This window comes from Prunus dulcis, chromosome 5, assembly GCF_902201215.1.
Source record: "Prunus dulcis chromosome 5, ALMONDv2, whole genome shotgun sequence".
NCBI lineage: Eukaryota > Viridiplantae > Streptophyta > Magnoliopsida > Rosales > Rosaceae > Prunus > Prunus dulcis.
The window spans coordinates 3,302,811-3,320,719 of record NC_047654.1 but is presented as its reverse complement, the minus strand read 5'-3'; the positions used below and the strand labels follow the sequence as shown (position 1 = coordinate 3,320,719).

General features: G+C 39.0%; 1 protein-coding gene and 1 pseudogene across 7 annotated transcripts; one reads left to right on the top strand and one right to left on the bottom strand.

Moving 5' to 3' along the window:
- Positions 1–4,936: 4,936 nt before the first annotated feature.
- Positions 4,937–9,727, top strand: LOC117627566 (annotated as a pseudogene).
- Positions 9,728–10,660: 933 nt separating this feature from the next.
- Positions 10,661–17,360, bottom strand: LOC117627675 (alpha,alpha-trehalose-phosphate synthase [UDP-forming] 5). 7 transcript variants are annotated; one of them, XM_034359870.1, is made up of 4 exons: positions 17,048–17,360; positions 14,357–16,429; positions 12,666–12,939; positions 10,661–11,230 (listed from the first exon to the last, which is right to left on the bottom strand). In XM_034359870.1, exons 2-4 carry the CDS (start codon positions 16,339–16,341, stop codon positions 10,913–10,915), a joined length of 2,577 nt encoding a protein of 858 aa, XP_034215761.1. In that variant the 5' UTR covers positions 16,342–16,429; positions 17,048–17,360; the 3' UTR covers positions 10,661–10,912. The 7 variants fall into 7 exon arrangements, with proteins under 7 accessions (XP_034215761.1, XP_034215760.1, XP_034215759.1 ...); XM_034359869.1 differs by having other exon boundaries at positions 14,357–16,426; XM_034359868.1 differs by having other exon boundaries at positions 17,100–17,360.
- Between the last annotated feature and the right edge of the window lie 549 nt (positions 17,361–17,909).

Genomic DNA, 17,909 nt, shown 5'->3' with positions numbered 1-17,909 from the left:
ATGTCATCCCGAGCATGATGGTATGCTTGGATTTAAATTTGGTTATCGTTTGACTGTCGATCGCGTTACGCATATTGGACGTTATCGAGGTTCGATATGTTCGGACTGTTGGATCGACTTCATTTTCAAATATGTCAATCTAGGCATCTCTAGAATCGTGTAGGAATTTATGTTAATCTCGCCCTCGTGTTTTTAAATAGGTACTCCGGCTATTCGTACTCAGCAGGCGGGAACGTCTCAGGGTTAAGCAGCGTGGGACTACTTGTGAGTGGACATTGTTTTCAAATAATGATCATTATTTTATGACGGAAAAACTATGCACAATGATTTATTGGTTTATTGAATTTATTATATAATTAATAGTTGAAACTTGATATTTTTGTAAAGTAATTGCAATATATTTGGGTTTTGGCATATTACGAATATCTATATTATTTTCAAGAATTCCTATCTATGCTTGGTTATGTGTGGGGTACGTGGGGTGTTGGTAATGAGATTATGGAAAGAGAGTGGATTATAGTTTGTGTCAGTTTGAAGTCCTATAAGCATTACCTTATACCTTCCCGGATTTGGAAATTATGGATTGGAAATTGGGAACTATGGATATTGGATATGTTGGAACCCGGGCACCTTTAACGGGGTGTTTCATAGACCCTTAGCGGGGTTAGTCTGCGTGCATATGACTTGTCACATGCGTACCAGTATTGAGGATTCTGTTGTACGTGCTGGTGAGCTTAGTCATAGTTGGACAGCTCGTTCCCTAGCCACATGGTCAATTGAGGATTCTTCCATGTGGACTAGTCAAACAATCCCCCAGTTGGATTGTTTCCTCAATACAAACTTGGTCCTCTCTCGCCGGCAATGGGCACGCGTTTTGAGAAAGTGGTTTGGAGAAATGGTTTTGTATAGGATGGATATTTGGATATCTTTATGAGATATGGATTTCACCGTGGTTTTGATGTGGCTATATATATATATATCTATGATGGCTTTCAGTGCATCGTTTTCCAAACGGTGGGGTTACTATATATTGTTTTCAACTAATGAAACTTTGTTTTTGTCCACTCACACATTTTCTATTTTGTGCCCCCCTAAGCAGTAGATCGTCTTGAAATCGAATTGCCTTAGCAAGTCGTGAACCTCGAGACGACCTTATGCAGGATAAACTTTTAAACCATTTATCTTATGTTGAACTTTATGGCTCAGTTGTAAACTGAAATTCTTTAGACTGCTATGATATTGCCCATGTTAGGATTGATTGTAAGGCCGGAGGTCTAATATGTAAACTGCATGAATTTATCTTGTGCATACTACATGTTGAGTTGTATAATTGTGTTTTTAACAGGTTAAGAAATTTGGGAATGTCTATTTTCCAAGGCAGACTATGCTGAAAATTTGGCAGAAAGTCTCGTCCCATTTAGTAAGTAGGCCCGGCATCAATGAGATGTTGAATATTCCACAGGATTGGTCCTGGGTTTTGAGAAATTTCGGGGCGGGTCCTGTCACAGTTGGAGGCTTTGGGAAATACGAACCTGTTTAGCCAATACAACAAGAACATAATGTGCTCGCCATGGGGGTAATCAACCTTTTCATTCATAAAAGCCCCCATGAAGGCCCATAAGCTCTACTAGGGTCGATTATACCTGTTGGGGCCTTTTTGTTCCAGCAGCCTGACGAATGGGCTTGGGCTGCCGTAAGAAGAGAAGTGAGCAAAATTCCCCAAGTGCCTGGGTTCGAAACCAAGCGCCTGGAAGAGTGTTTTTCACAGAGTCTGATGAAACTGTTACGAAAACGCTCTCAGGCTTCCTTCACTAATAGCCCAAACAAACTTAACCAATTTTACAGAAGAGCTTGGCTTGGAGAGCATGTGGCATGGGAGCTAGGCTTTCACAGGTTTAGCAATTTTGAGAGAGAGAGAGATGAATTTTCCTGTGGAGGATGGAGGTTTAGAGCAAGCAAAGGAAGATTTGGCTGGTTTCCTTCCTAAGGGAGGAAGAAAACGAATGGAGGAGGAGATGGGGTGGCTTGAGTAGATTTTCCAGCTGCTTGACAATGCTTGGTCGAGCTCTGGAAAAATGGGTTGGTTCTTCTGCGTAACAGAAGTCCTCCTTTTATAGCCACTAAGAGTTCTAATTCCGTCATACTTCCCTTCCTCTTTCCATTGTTTTCCCCTACTTCATCTTCTTTGATGAATCCCGTTCGCCCAAGACATATGGGTAAGGAACCCATTTTTGGTTCCAAGGTCTCGGTTTTGCTGGCCCTTCCTCATAGAGGTGAAGAGCCGCTTGCTTTTCTCTCAACTCAGGCTGCCAGGACAATGGGAGGGAAAGGAGCTTCGTTTTACCCAACGAGTAAACCTCTTGCTTGTGTGGATTTCCTCTGGTTTTTAAGATGGTTGCTGTTGACTCTTGGATAGGGACAAGACATGCTTGGCCAGATATTTTACAGAGAGTTTGGGCTGGGCTTTTCTTTCCTAGGCTTTGAATTGGTGATATGTCATTCTGGTCAATCTATGGGCTTTTCGTCAAGCTGCCGGAAGCAGCTTGCCTATTGCACTTTAACAGCACGTTTAGGCCTTCTAATTGTCTTAGCCTTTTCTAACAGGCTTTGCACTTTTTTTCTAAGGGATTGGGTCATGCTCTCTCTTCTCTCATGCTAACCCATGCATTTCGGGCCGAAGAAATAGGCTTGAGTTTTGGGCCCCCCAAGTGACCCGAAACTACCACTCCCTTGGCTCGTCAATGAGTTTTATGAAAGCCCGTTGCCATCCATATCACAACCCGTTCAAGCAAGCCCCGGGTAATTTTGGTGGCTTGGGCCCACCTAAGCTTGTAACGCATCTTGGCGTTGGCATGGCAGTTCCGACACCTATGCTTGTGCTTGGATTTTTATCCTATCCCCATAGGCTATAGCCGGGTTCAATAGGAGTGAACATGTTTTTGTAAAGTTAGCATGTTTTTGGTCTTCCCGCACGTTCTTGCTTGGCGCGGCACGTGGCCCGTAGCTCGTATTAATTCATTCCCTAAATTCTCTTGTGTTTACTTGTCCCTATTGGGCCAATAGTCATCTTGGGCTTAGCCCCTTGGATTTTTGGGCCTCAACAATACCAAAAACAATTTCAAGGTTCTTTCTCCTCTTTGTCATTTGAAGGATCATCTTGGAAATCCCCAAACCAATTGGCACTTCTTCCATGAGGCTGAAACCCAAAAATCATGTCAAGGTCAAGGATGGAGATTGACATCAAACCAACGCCAAAGTCGAAGGTGTTAGAGGCATTGTTTCAGAACATCACGGCCGAACCCAGAAGTGGAGAGTTAGCCTGAAGTTCAACAGTCGAATACACAATGGCATGATGGATACCATTATCAAGCCAAGAATTCTTTTATAGAGGTTTCATTCTCTTTACACAATCCACCCAATGGAAGTCCATGCTTGACACTTCACTTTTCGGGAAGAACCTCGGCAACATCTTATTCCAATTCGTCCAGTCGATTCCTTCTAATCGACAAATAAGGATAGGAGCCCTGATTGGTTGAGGTTCATACTTGCAGAGCTGATCAGCTTTCTTCTCTAGATACCTGGGCCCCAGGATGCAATTATTGTTCAAGAAGTTTATGAGATCCATACAGAGTAAGAATTAAGCTCGACCATTATCAAATCTTTCAACCAAGCCATCAAAGACAACCGCAAATTCATTCGCTCCAACCCCTAAGATGAAGGGAAGACTCTTAGGTACAACCTCCAGAATCTCTCTTTAGTTCCATCTGATCAAATGGTTATCTTTGTTTGAAAGTTTGAAGTTTGAAAATCGGAGGTTATGGTTTTCTTTGAAAAACTTTGGTTCTCTTGACGTGATAGTTAGAATTCAGAAAGGTGAAAATAGAGAAGGTCAGAAATTAAGAATTTGAAGCTTAGTGCTTCTTTTCGAGAGAGTCGTTTGTCGTACAGTTTTTCCCACATGGCCAAACCATGAACTTTTACAAATCCGTAAACAAAGGCGCCTCGAATGACGTGGAAAAGCTTACTTTATGAAGATAAGCCCAAACAAAAACTTTAAGAGCTTTAAGACACACATCTTATTCCTTAAACGAATTTCTGTTTTTGGTTCATTTATTTCTCGTTAACAATTAATAGTCAGGTCATCTTCAGTGTGTCTCAGATATATTTAATAGACCAATTAATGGTTAGTTTAAATATAACGGACTAAATTGAAAAATCGACAACCAAAAATATGGGTGTCAAAGCCAAATTGTTAGAATTCATACAAACATGAATGAGTATTTTTCAGCCTAAAAAAGAGTAAGGACTTGGTTCAAGAAATGAATTCTAAAACCGTAGATATGAGGCCTGGCTAAGGTCCTTGTGCATTGTGGCTGTCTTTTTGTTAGCCAATCTCGCCTAAAAAGTACGAGAAGTCAGGTCTTGGATGGCAGGCTCACTAGCGGCAATTTGGGCTCGACTCTCTTCCAGCTTTGCCTGAAGATCAAAGTAGCAATGTCGACTTTCAACTATTCTTCTTCCCCCTCTAATTCCTCCAGTTTGTCTAGAATGTCCTCTGGCACTTCAGTAAGCTCCAGATATCTGGTTTTACTGTCATAGTGGTCTTTAAGGACCTCTTCTGGATCCATCGTTGTTGGAAGAATCTCCCTGATCATGCTCATATGTCTCAATGTCTTGCTCAACTAGTGCTCTATGGATTGGCATGCTGGGGCCAAGTGGGGTCAAGTAGTAGAGTTTGGCCTGCCTAGTACCACAATTAATCGTCTTCCTCGTAAGGATGTCTTAAAAAACACAATGATTCAGCCTAAATGTTATTGTACACTCCAAAGTAGTAGTAAGTTGTGCAACAAACCACAAGTTATGGTCCTAGAATGGAGCAATCAATACAGAATCCAGATGTATGGAGTTAGAGAGAGATAGAGAGTCTCCCGACCACATGGGAGGGAGTACCATTAGCATTAGACATGATCAACTAAGTGGATGGTTTGCGACTAATAAGTTAGCTAGGATCAAATGTCATGTGATCTGTAGCACCCGAGTTAATAATCCATGTGGGCTTTGGAGAGGACGTGTGAAAGCAAAACCTTTAATGGTGGTGATAGAAGCACGAACCCGGGTAATTGGTTAAGGAGGATTGACCGTATACTTCTGCGAGTTTGCAAGGAAGGAGAGAACTATAGGGAGTGCTGACATCACAGTGGAAGTAAGATTTGATATGAGTGTGTGTTTGTGGGTAAGGAGTTGATTTGAGAATTTGAGGAGTTTGATTTGAAGAATTTGATGTATGAATTTGATTTAGGAATTTGATTTGAGAGGTATGTGTTTAAGGAGTTTGATAAGAGGATTTGATTTGAGAGGTAAGGAATTTGATTTAGGGTTTGGGCTTGAATTTGAGGGTATGATGTGAGGGCTTAAAGACAACCTAGGATTGATTGCTCCGATACCATGCTAAAATATGAATATGGTTTGAATACTTTAGATTAATTGTATTCTTCTTCATAAGGAGGTATATATAGGAGTTTACAATGGTGCTTTACATGGAAATAGATACAGTAATTAATTAGGAGAATAACTCATAATTATACAAGGATGTATCAACTATATAAAATAAGGAAGTAAATCACCTAATTAACTTAGAAAATAAATCTCTTTAATTTAATAGGTTAACTCACGTCAACACATTGAAATTTAGAATTGTAGTCCTCCAAATTATATGGCACTTTAGTTCCAAAGCATTTTTCTTTTTTGTCTTCTTCTTCTGATATACCTTTCGAACATGAAAATCGTGCTGTTTTGGGACTAAAATTATTTAGAGGCAAAAAAAAAAACATAAGCAAGCTAAAGTCAAAACAGCAGGTGTTCTTGTCCGTTCCGAAGATCCACATTAAACCAGAGAAGGGAGTGTCCAATATCTAAGTAACTTTGGTAGCTTCTAGCAACCTTTTCTTGCTTTGTTGTTGAAGGAAAACTCTCCTGGAAAAGAAAAAAAACTTACAAAGAAGATACTCGATGGATCTTATAATCATATACACATGTTAAACCTAAAAGGAAAACTACAAAACCATTTACAAGATTTCATCTCCATTTGCACTAATCTTTCTACATACCCCTCCAAAACCCCTTTGCGTATGTCCCTGGAACTTGTTCACCTTTGGCATGGCACAAGTTCAGCAACAACTGCAGCTTCACATCATGGGTAAGGAGCTCACTTTCTCTGTTTCCCCCCTTTTGAGTAATCAAATCAGTTATGTCTAGAACTTATCATCATGCTATACTTTACCAACAGATGCAGCTCTCTACTCAAGTATATGCATTAATTCCAATCACTTTTGGAGTTTTAATTCTTGCACAAATCCTTGAAATCAATTGTTTCTCATGAAGCATCAACAAATTATTGGATTTTAGGTGTATACTAATGCTTCACTTCTGGGCATGGCCGGAATTTTAAGAGTATATGACAGAAAACTCTAAGTAGCTACAGCCAAAATCCACAATATAACCCAAAGTGAGAGTGGAATGTTTCAAGGTATATCTACATTTAAAAAAAGCAGCCTTCTATTTTTATGGTAGAGTGGATGTAGAACATGTCTTATTTTCAGGTTTTTTGTTTTTCAAATAAATATGACATCCTCATTTAATACATTTCTTTCTTTGTTAAAATATTGAATAATTAAGGGTATTTTTTGGGATTTTAAATGTTTCACCAATCATAATTCTCATCAATCATCATTGTACAATTTGAATTTCTAGCAGTTGAAGATGACAAAAGGGGAAGCTCAAGTGAACACACAAGAGTAAACAATGAATCAAAAATCGCTCTAGGCAGAAACTTCAAGTGGTGGTTTCTTATAGCCACCTATATATTCTTTGCCCTTTCTGGCCAGTCAGCAGGAACACTTTTGGGAAGACTATACTTTGAAAAAGGTGGAAAGAGCAAATGGATAGGAGCTAGGGCTCATCAATGGGCCGGGCTAGCCTAACCCAAATTTAATGGGCTTGGGCCGGACAGGGCAGGACTTTAAAAAGGAGAGAGAAAATATCAAGCCGGGCCGGGCTGGGTTTTTTAGAAAATTCAAAGCCCAAACCCGACCCATGAGTCAGGCTTGAGAAAGCCTATCGGGCCAGGTTGAGCTAAGCCCAACCGGCCGGGCCTAAACGGGCCCTACTTCATTAAAAAAAAATCCTAAACTTAATCATAAGGGCATTTTAGTCCAAATTTGAGATTAAACTCACTTAATTCCAATATTTTCACATCAAACCAAATTCATAAAACACCCAATAAAGTCACACAACTTATAAGATTTTCCACAAAAATAATAAAACCAAGTATTATTTTTGAGGTTATTACATAATTAGATCATAATACGTTTTAAGAAATAATTTTAAAAAATAATAAGTATCAAAAAAATATTTTTTTAAAGGATGGTATGAATAAATATGCAAATATTTGGTGACGTGTTCAAGAAAAGCATGATTATATTTGGTGGTACGATTATGTTTCATGATATGATTATATTTGGTGATGTGATATGTTGTTCATCTTTTATATATATATATATATATATATGGTGATCCAGATTTGTCGCGGTTGTACAATAATTTCAATATATATATATATATATATACAGTCCCCTTCTATTGAGGGATCCCTCAAATAATTTTCTTTGAGGGACGCTCTTTAGGGTACCCTACAATTCTTTTCCCAATAATCTAAACTATCTATTTTTTAGGTATTCATTCACAAATCATCCTTACAAAAAATTAGACAAATCGGAAACCGTTTCGACATCCAATTGTGTCTTACAAAATCAATGAACACGGTGCTTTAAGAAAGTACTAAAATTTCAATAATTCAATTGAGTGGTCACATGATATCGAATTCAAGTGATTTTTTGTAGAGATGATGTTTGAATGAGTATCTACAAAATAGATGGTTTGGATTAGTGAAATACAATCTGGAGTGAGGCCTACAATGGGTGTCCCTCAAATAAGGGATCCCTCAATGGAAGCTCTCTGTATATATATATATATCCCTCAAATAAGCTTATTTGAGGGACACCCTTTGTAGGCCCCACTCCGGATTGTATTTCACTAATCCAAACAATCTATTTTGTAGATACTTATTCAAAGATCATCTCTACAAAAAATCACTTGAATCCGATATTATGTGACCACTCAATTGAGTTATTGAAATTTTAGTACTTTCTTGAAGCACCGTGTTCATTGATTTTGTAAAACACAATTGGATGTCGAAACGGTTTCCGATTTGTCTAATTTTTTGTAAAGATGATCTATGAATGAAAACCTAAAAAATAGATAGTTTGGATTATTGGGAAAAGAATTGTAGGGTACTCTAAAGGGCGTCCCTTAAATAAAATTATTTGAGAGATCCCTCAATAGAAGGGGACTGTATATATATAATTGTTGAATTAATAATTGACACAAATTAATGTGCTAATCATCCAATTATAAACTAGGAATAAGTAAAGAAAAGTAAATGAAATGAAACAAATTATATATGTGATTTAAGTGATATAATTCTAAACCTAAACTCTTATTTATACATAATTATATGTGTATGCGAGCCTAATGGGCCGACTTTTGTAGGCGGGCCGGCCGAACTTTCTTAGACTTAATCGGGCCAGGCTTCAGACACCCAAGCCCAAGCCTAGCCCGGTCCAAGGCGGGCTCGGGCATCTCAAAGCCCATAACAGGCCGGGCAGGGCTTTTTTTCGATGGGCCGGGCAGGCCCCCATCGGCCCATGAGCCCGCGGGCCAAATGATGAGGCCTAATAGGAGCACTTGTTCAACTTGTAGGGTTTCCAATCCTCCTTCCTTTCTATTTTTTCTTAAATTCCAAGAAAATTAATCCCACCACCGAAGGACCATCTGTATTAATCCTTGCAATGGTCTGTGTGACCCTTGGCCTACTCGCAGCAGGAAGCTGTTTCTTGACTTCATTTGGGCTTTTATATCTTCCTGTTTCTACTTTCTCACTCATCTGTGCCTCCCAATTGGGATTTACAGCCCTCTTCTCCTTCTTTCTCAACTCCCAAAAGTTCACTCCATTTATCATCAATTCTATAGTTCTTGTCACCATCTCTTCCACTCTTCTTGTGTTTCAAGCTAATGACAACTCGGAAGATACTTCTAATACAGGAAGAGTCTCTCAAGGGAAGTATGCAGCTGGTTTCATATGCACTGTTAGCGCTTCTGCCGGGACCGGATTAGCGCTTGCCTTGACACAGTTTGCCTTCAACAAGGTCATCAGAAAGAAAACATACATAGTTGTCATGGATGTGATAATCTATGAGTCATTGGTAGCAACATGTGCTGCCTTGGTTTGACTTTTTGCAAGTGGAGAGTGGAAGGGCCTAAAGAGAGAGATGGATGAGTTTGAAATAGGGAAGGCTTCTTATGTTATGATCTTGGTTTGGACAAGTATTGCTTGGCAGGTTTTTGTGATTGGTGCGGTTGGGTTGATTTTTGAGGTGTCTTCTCTGTTCTCCAATGTCATAAGTGCTCTGGGTTTGCCTGTCATTCAAATTTTGGCTGTGATTGTTTTCCATGACAGGATGCATGGAAGGTGATAGCAATAGTTGTAGCTCTTTGGGGTTTCGTTTCCTATGCCTATCAGCACTACCTTGACGATCGTCGTACGTCGGAGACTGTAGATCCAAATGCAAGTGAAGCTCCTAAAGAATCAGTGCCGTTGGGAAGAGCTTAATTGAGGAAGAAGGTACCTTCTGGTGGGAAAGAAAAATATATCATGCTACTTATCTCTTTTTCTTTTTTCTTTTTTTTAATGCGCATGAATTTCCTTTAAATCCCCAGTTTAGGTAACCAGATATTTATATTTTAGGTGACTAGAGACAAAACCAGACATTGCATTATGCTTAATGAATGAACGAATTCATGTCCATAAATTTGATGCTAAAAGAGAAATTTGGTATTTTAGAATACTATGGTATGGCCACATAGCACATCTTATACATGTGTTATAATATCAGTGCATGTTTATTGATACTATTCCTTAAAAGAGGGGAAAATAAACTTTGTCGTCCACTCATATTATAACACTCGTACAAGATATACCACGTGACCGTAGTATTATAGTATTCTATAATTTCCCCAAAATAAGGACGTTGCATACGAATAATTCTCATACCAAAAGGAAAACATGTAGGTTGAGGAGTCATGGAATTGAGAAATCAAATCAAATTAATACTAAATTTAGTCTCTGTGTCCTATTTAACTTACCTTTTTAAAGAAAATGATCAACTTAGGTCAATTTCAAAAATAATTGAACGTATTTTTTGGACTAGTAACAATCCACCAGATACATGAGCTGAAAACCTTGCATGCATAGTTAGGTGCACAGGGGACATTTATGTTTACTGGCCAAGGCAAGCAATCTAGATTTTGGGTCCTCAAAGATAAAACTATAAAAATTTGGAAAACTTTGATATGCACCTTCAAGCATTGATCTGTTTTACATGGTTAGTAAGGCATGACACCATGGGCTTTGGAAGGAACCATTTTATATAAGTTTCCAAAGAGTTCCATTTACAACCCCGAAAGTGAGCCTACCCTCTGTAAGAAGAGCCCTCCCAAATTACTCATTGAGGTGTGGCTGATTTACCTAGCAAAGATCTCGGGCGGGATACGAAAAGGCAGCACATTCAACTGTGAAAGAGTCAGAAACACACCAAGTAAACAAGACCACAGCGAGACATGAGCAAATGTTACAATTTAGCAGCTCAATGCATAAGCTTTGCAAAAACAGTCAAATAAGATTATGTATATCTGTTGCTTAAGAAAGACCCCTCCATAATTCCAACCACACCAAACCAATATAGCCTATGCTCATGAAAAGAACCCCAGGCCTGGTGGAGGTTTCAATGAACTCTATTTATTCTAAAATAACCACTCTCTGAGAAGGTTGTGGAGCACTTTTGGCTGCCTTCTCCGAAGCATTGGCAAGGCCCTGTAACATTCTCAGAATCTCAGTTGTGTCTTCCAAGTAGTACTTGGCCTTACTGGGTTTCTGACCGACAGTGCAAGCAAACACTTCAGCCACCGGAGAGAGAGAGTCCCTTGCACTCATTATTACCTCAAACATGTCTTCGTCAGACCTGTCATCCCCAATACAGAGAACAAAATCTGGAAGCATTGTTTTCTGTTTCATTGTTAAGAGGAGACGTTCCGCGACAAGGCCTTTGTTGACACCCTATGGAATGGTCAGACAACAAGTGAAACTTTTAATATTGGGGATAATCTTCAGCGTGAAAGATATATATTATCACAAATTCACAAGCTCAGAAAGAGTTTGCATTAATTTTTTTTTTTCATGCTTCAAAATCTTAAAAGCAAATATCACAAACAACATAGTGACCCCTAAAATATATAGGGGAATCATAAAGAGTGAACAGAAAATTCAAGATCCATACTAGAGCAGTCACTGAAATGCACAATCAACCTTATTTAGATTTTATTTAAGCAGTCATGATGAGCCTAATAATAAGTTTTATCAATTCTGAACAGTCCAATAAATGAGAATCACCATGAGATGTTTTCTTCCTTGAGATGAATGAAAAACCTAATGTGGGAAAACCTGAAGAACCAAAGATAGGTTTTCCTCCTCAACAGTCAAATAAAGCTCGACGACTATGGAGGTTTAAGAGCATTTATTTCTCAAATTTGCCAACTTCTTCAGGTTATGCTCAATAATACCATTTGAATCCTCTTGAATTCTACCAACTCAATTGGCTTAGGTTAGTTGATGCTCTCTCAAATCTGTTCGACATGTTAAATGGGGTAGAACTCACCCTTAAAATTGGTTCTAAGGGAAAGCAAAGGGTGGCCATACATTTCTTTCCAAAGGGTGGCCATGTGTTTAAACATTGCATATCCCAAAAGATATCTAGGGGATGTGGGACCTTAGTAACACTCCCCTTCAGCACCAGGGTTGGAGACACATGGTTCACCCCACGTAGGGCAAGAAATACGAACTTGACCCATCCGTATGGTACACCTGCTATGAAACCATGTTACACCCAGTTTTTCCCATCACGACACTGGCGGAGAGTGTTACAATAGTCCGCATCGTTTTAGTACCTTTTGGGATATGCCATGTATAAACACATGAGCAGCCTTTCCTGGAAAGCCGGTTTTTAAAGATGAATTGTAACCATAGGCTTAACATGGTAACAGAGCACAGGTATACTACAAGCAACGGTTTGTAGCTCCTACCCTGTTTGGAGGAAGAGAGCCAAATGTCTCCAGTGCTGGCGCTGAGAGGGAGTGTTAGCATAGTCACACATTGATTGGGTACCTCTAGTATATACGATATATAAACAAATAGGTGCCTTTTCCTTGAAATGTTTAACTTCTTATAGGTAATGCAGGTCCCTACAGAACATAATTATTTGCACATTGGGATTTCTTCTAGGATGTGAGATATGTGACAGGGCTTAACTTTTTTGTACTTAGTATTTGCCATAAAAAGCTAGCCCTAAACGTTCTGGATTACTTAGAACATGTAAAACGCCACAGAAGCCAAGACAATGGCAATGGATAGCAAGAACTCATTTAATTTATATCTGTTCCTAGAGTTAGGAATGTCTATAAAGTTCGCAGTGGAAAGGAGAAAAAGAGCCACCAACCTGAGGTTTAACTTCTACAATGTGCTGGCCACTCTTGACAGAAACTGGCTCATTGGCAAGAACACTTTCCAGGTGATCCAGAAGCTCCTTAGCCTGACAGAAGCCAAAATCCGGATCCGCATATTGGTAATTCCAAACAAGAGCACTTTCTTTGGTCTCTATCGTAGAACCATCAGTTGTTTCAGTGTATAACTGCATTACTGGTTCGGCAATCTGTTTCCAATCAAAATCTGGAATGGAGACACAAGTTTCCCATTCGGCATTATGATTTGACCTGAAAAGAAGATAACACTAAACTTAAATCACACCCCAAATAGACAAATGAATATTCAGACATGTTTCTCCTTTCAAAACTCTACAAAAAGAAACTGCGTCACAATGTTGGATACTGTGACTCCTTTCTTTTTTTCTTTGGGTCAATTACTGATTCTGACTGATTTTTTTTATAAAAATTACTGATTCTGACTTTGATATACAATGAATACGGCTCTACCTCTTTCTTTTTCCCCAATGTTTAAATGCAACCAATACAAAATCACAAAGAGAGTAGCAGTTGGGAAATTTTTTCAAAATTCATGCAGATTTTTTTTCTGCCGGTTCTGCCTTCTAAAGCTAATAACCCATCTCCAAGAATAATGGTCACAAAAACTTGCTCAAAGAACCATCAAACCAATTGGAGCTGATATGAAGGTTGCACTTTAGTACTCTTCACAAAAGCAAGAAGAAAGGCCTACCAGTTAGTACTGGAGGCAAAAGAAATGCCGAATTGACTACCGTTTGCATTTTGAAAAAAAAAAATTCAGCATAGAAAGCAGCACAAGTCTATTATTGAGAGCAGAGCATGATAACCCAAGAAAGCATGTGAGAATGAATCAATTGGGCTCCACTGTCGATCTCTGTACCATAAAGATTATAGTTTTATCAACTCACATAATAATTATAAATTTTAATGTTTCAGTTTTAAGGGGCATCTGGATATCATGTAAATTGAACCCGTAGGTAAATAATTCAACACATGCAATAGCTGTTAGAAAACTAAACAAGTGAGATTGCAGAGTTCATCAGTTCTTCGTACAACTAGAAACAGGACTTGCCTGTCCCTTTTGGAAACAAAAATGAGCCAGATCCAAGCCTAGTTCAACATCAATATGCTTGCAGCAATTATTAATTCCATTTTGCAAGGAGAAAGCTACCAGTGGTTGCATACTGGGAAAATGTTTCACTGATGTTTTAAGAATAGTCAAACAAAATGGAGAGTACACTATAAACAAGTTTATATTTTCTGCTCCACCTCTTTACCTTTTTCGAACTTGTCCAAGTCAACAACTAGAACTTAGTTTCGGATAGAAGATGACTAACTAAGGTTGCATGCATAAGTGTACGGGGCAGCCCTAACAACTGGCATAGACAGGCAACCAGAAAGAAAGGAAAAAATATCCAAAGGGTGAGCTATATTAGTAAGTGAGTGCCTTTTTTTCTCTTTTTTTCCATCTTACGCTCTTTTTCTTCTTCCCCTTTCTTTTCGTACCTTATCTATGTCTCATTTATAACAAGGAACAACATGTTTATCCCCTCTAGTTTATAGTATAGCTTGTACTCAAAAAGGAACAACATGTGCAAGGCCATAGAGCCCCTTAATGGGGAAGCAAGGGGGGAAGTAGGGGCAATAACAACAACAAAGAGGAACGTACCTCACAAAATAACCATGCTCTGCTGCGATCCCGAGCTTTGCACAAGAAGAAAACCATTCAGTTAAAGTCTTTCTGTCTTTCCCACTAACAAGAAAGACAACATTCCTTGGATCATTGCACAAATTGTTCAAGATTCCAACAGCCTCTGTATTAGGAGTGGTAATAATCGAACCCGGCAGCATCATAGCACCATCATAATCCAAAAGAATCGCTCGATTTTTGGTCCTCTTATAAGCTGAAACAATATGTTCAACTGAGAGCTTTCTGAAATTTGGATCCAAAGCAATCACCCTGAATCCTAACCCAAAACCAATTCCCCAGCACCTCCTCCTCATATGGTCCCTACATGCCCTTTCAAGATCCTGCAAGAAGCTACGCGCCCAATATGCAACATCGTGTGTAGTAACATACCTATAATGCTTCTCGTGCCGCAACTGCTTTTCTGCCTCAGGGACCATAAGGGCAGAGTCCATAGCTTCAGCAACAGCATCAATGTTCCACGGGTTAACCCTAATTGCCCCGCTTAGTGATGGAGAGCACCCAATAAACTCAGATACCACTAGCATGCTTTTTTTGGGGGCTGTTGGGTTTAGTCCTAAAGTCTCATCTAGCTTCTCATTTCCTTGGCGGCATATTATATACTCATAGGGTATGAGATTCATTCCATCCCTCACTGCTGTAACAAGACAACACTCAGCAATTACATAATAAGCAATTCGCTCATAAAACTGAAGTGAGGTATCAATCAAGACCACGGGATTGTATCCTTCCCTTCCAAAAGTCTCATTGATCCTCTTCACTGTGGCATCAGTTTCTACCTGGACCTCCCGGACATCTTTCCCCCGGCCTCTTGCAGGGTTAGCAACTTGAACCAAAACAACCTTACCCCTCTTATCAGGATGTTGTATAAGCAATTGTTCCATGGCCAAAAGTTTCAAACTAATTCCCTTAAAGATGTCCATGTCATCAACCCCAAGCAAAACAGTTTGCCCCCTAAACTGATCTTTCAACTCAGCAACTTTTGATTCAGTCTCTGGAAGATTCAACACATATTGCAGCTGGCGTATGTGTATCCCAACAGGAAGAATCTTAATGCTTACAGTCCGACCATAATACTCAAGCCCAATGTATCCTCGCTTAGACTGATATGAGAGGCCAAGCATTCTACTACAACAAGATAGGAAGTGCCTAGCATAATCAAAAGTATGGAAGCCAATAAGGTCAGAATTCAAAAGTGCTCTTAGAAGCTCATCTCTTACAGGAAGTGTCCGGTATATCTCAGATGAAGGGAATGGACTGTGGAGAAAGAATCCAAGCTTCAACCTATTAAACCTCTTCCTCAAAAATGTTGGCAATACCATCAAATGGTAATCATGAACCCACACAAAATCATCATCGGGGCTAATCACTTCCATTACTTTATCTGCAAATATCTTGTTCACAGAAACATAAGCTTGCCATAGAGACCGATCAAACCTGCCACCAAGATCTGGTGATAGAGGAAGCATGTAATGAAATAAAGGCCACAAATGTTGTTTACAGAAACCATGATAAAATTTACTAAAAAGCTCAGGAGGGAGAAATGCCGGGACACATTTGAAAGTATCAAGCAAAGTTTGGGCTACATCATCTTGCTCACTCGGGTCAATTTCTTCTTTAAGACAACCAATATAGACTACTTCTACATCTTCTCCAAGGCCATCTTTGAGTTGCAAAAGAAGCGAATCCTCATCCCAGCTAAAGTACCACTCCCCATCGTCTCTTCGATGGGCTCGAATTGGAAGCTGATTTCCCACTATGATCATCCGTTCTTGAGCAATGGACGACGGAGCATCAGATCCAACACTATTACTGTTATCATCATCAAGCTCAGACAATACTCCAGCAACAGTTGCCACTCGGGGGAACCTCTTTTTCTCACGGCCAAAAGTTGGGGAACCACCAGAAGTAAGGTCAAGTAAGTTGGAATAAGACCTTGAAACCATTGCGGACGAATTGCGAAATTTTTGTCAACTTGGAGGTGAAAGAGGATTATGTTGATTTGTCTCAGTCAACTTCTACAAAGAATTCCTGCTGAACAAATATAATCAGAACACAGAAAGCAAGAAATTGTTGAAATCTCATTGAAAATGAAATCGTTAACAAAAACCCACTAAAGCTGCAAACAAGCCCTTACAACACAGAGAGATGCTTTACAAACAAAGAAAATTTAGCAGAAAGCTACTTTAGCTTTCCTTCTCAACAGACATCCAGATAATGCAGAACAAGAACATTTAAATGTAACAAATAGCCAAATATTAAAATCTGGACACTCAAAAGCTACTCTGAACAAACGCAGAAAAATTAAGAATCTACCTACAGATTGGAGTCACCCAGAAGCTAAATCTGAAGAAATTACGTCTAGCACTTTAAAGTAATTTACTTTCAGAGTCCAGTAAAGCAGCAACCCAGAAAAACAAGAATCTTCAAAAGAGTTTATCTACACGGGCAAAATCCATCAAAGTAGCGTAGAAAATCAAAATGCATATTCAACCCATGTTCCATTTATCAAAGAGAAAAAATAATATTGGCAGAGAAAGAGTCAACTAAGTAAGTGAATAAAAGCAGCAGCAGCACTACTCAAAACCCAAATGGAAAAGTGAACAGAAGTACCGAAAAGTCGCATGCAACTTGAAAGAGGAGAATACCAACCATAAAAAGGAGGCTTTAAACAATCATTTCAGAGTGGAGTAAGAAAACCCACCTTTGCCTTGGAGTCAGATATTAGAGGAAGAGCCGACGGTGCTAACTGAGACACCAAAGATTCTCTCTTAAACTCTCTGTTTCTGACAATTTGCATTTGGAGAAAAAGGCCACTTCTTTCACTTTCAATTTGTTAAAAAAAGAAATTTATTCAGACCACCATTTCCTTTTACGTCCGACAACAAAACACATCAGTTGTCTTTATACAAAGAATTGGATTCTCTCACTCTCTCTCTCCTCACTCTCTCTCTCTCTCACACTAGCTTTGTGTGAGTGTTGAGTGATGAGTGATGACATGATCAACATAAAACAGTCTTTCTCTAGCATGCTCAACTATGGTTACTTTTCTTTTGTTTTCTTTTCTGTTTTTGGTCAGGATTTTAACTCGACTTCTGGGAGAGGAAAGTTAGCTCAGGGGACTTCATAGATGTGAGCTTTGTATTCACGAACATAAGATTGGCCATTCAAGTTTTGTCGTATTATATTAGTTTTCTTTTTCTTTTTCTTTTTCTTGTTTTCTATTTGTAAACCTTGGCGGCACCTAACCACTTTTTAGTATTTAGTTTCATATTTTCATGTCATGAAACATTTAAATTAAATAATGTAAATCAGTTCATATGCAGATTGGCAATGCCATCCCCAAAGCAAAAGACTCAAATCCTAGATTTTGGTTAAAGTATGGGTCAGGGCATGTAAAAGCTTTGTAGACGTTTTTCTTTTTGTCACCGCATTTTTAATTTTTCGATTTTGTTCATTGTATTTGCAATTATTAGGAAATTATGTCAAATATTTCAATTCTGTTAGTTTCATT

Excerpts from the sequence above, each read along its gene's own strand:
- LOC117627675 (XM_034359870.1), bottom strand. The coding sequence starts at position 16,341 with ATGGTTTCAAGGTCTTATTCCAACTTACTTGACCTTACTTCTGGTGGT. Across the intron at positions 12,940-14,356 it reads GAGCATGGTTATTTTGTGAG|GTCAAATCATAATGCCGAAT; the intron begins GTACGTTCCTCT and ends TCTTCTTTTCAG. Across the intron at positions 11,231-12,665 it reads TTGTAGAAGTTAAACCTCAG|GGTGTCAACAAAGGCCTTGT; the intron begins GTTGGTGGCTCT and ends ACCATTCCATAG.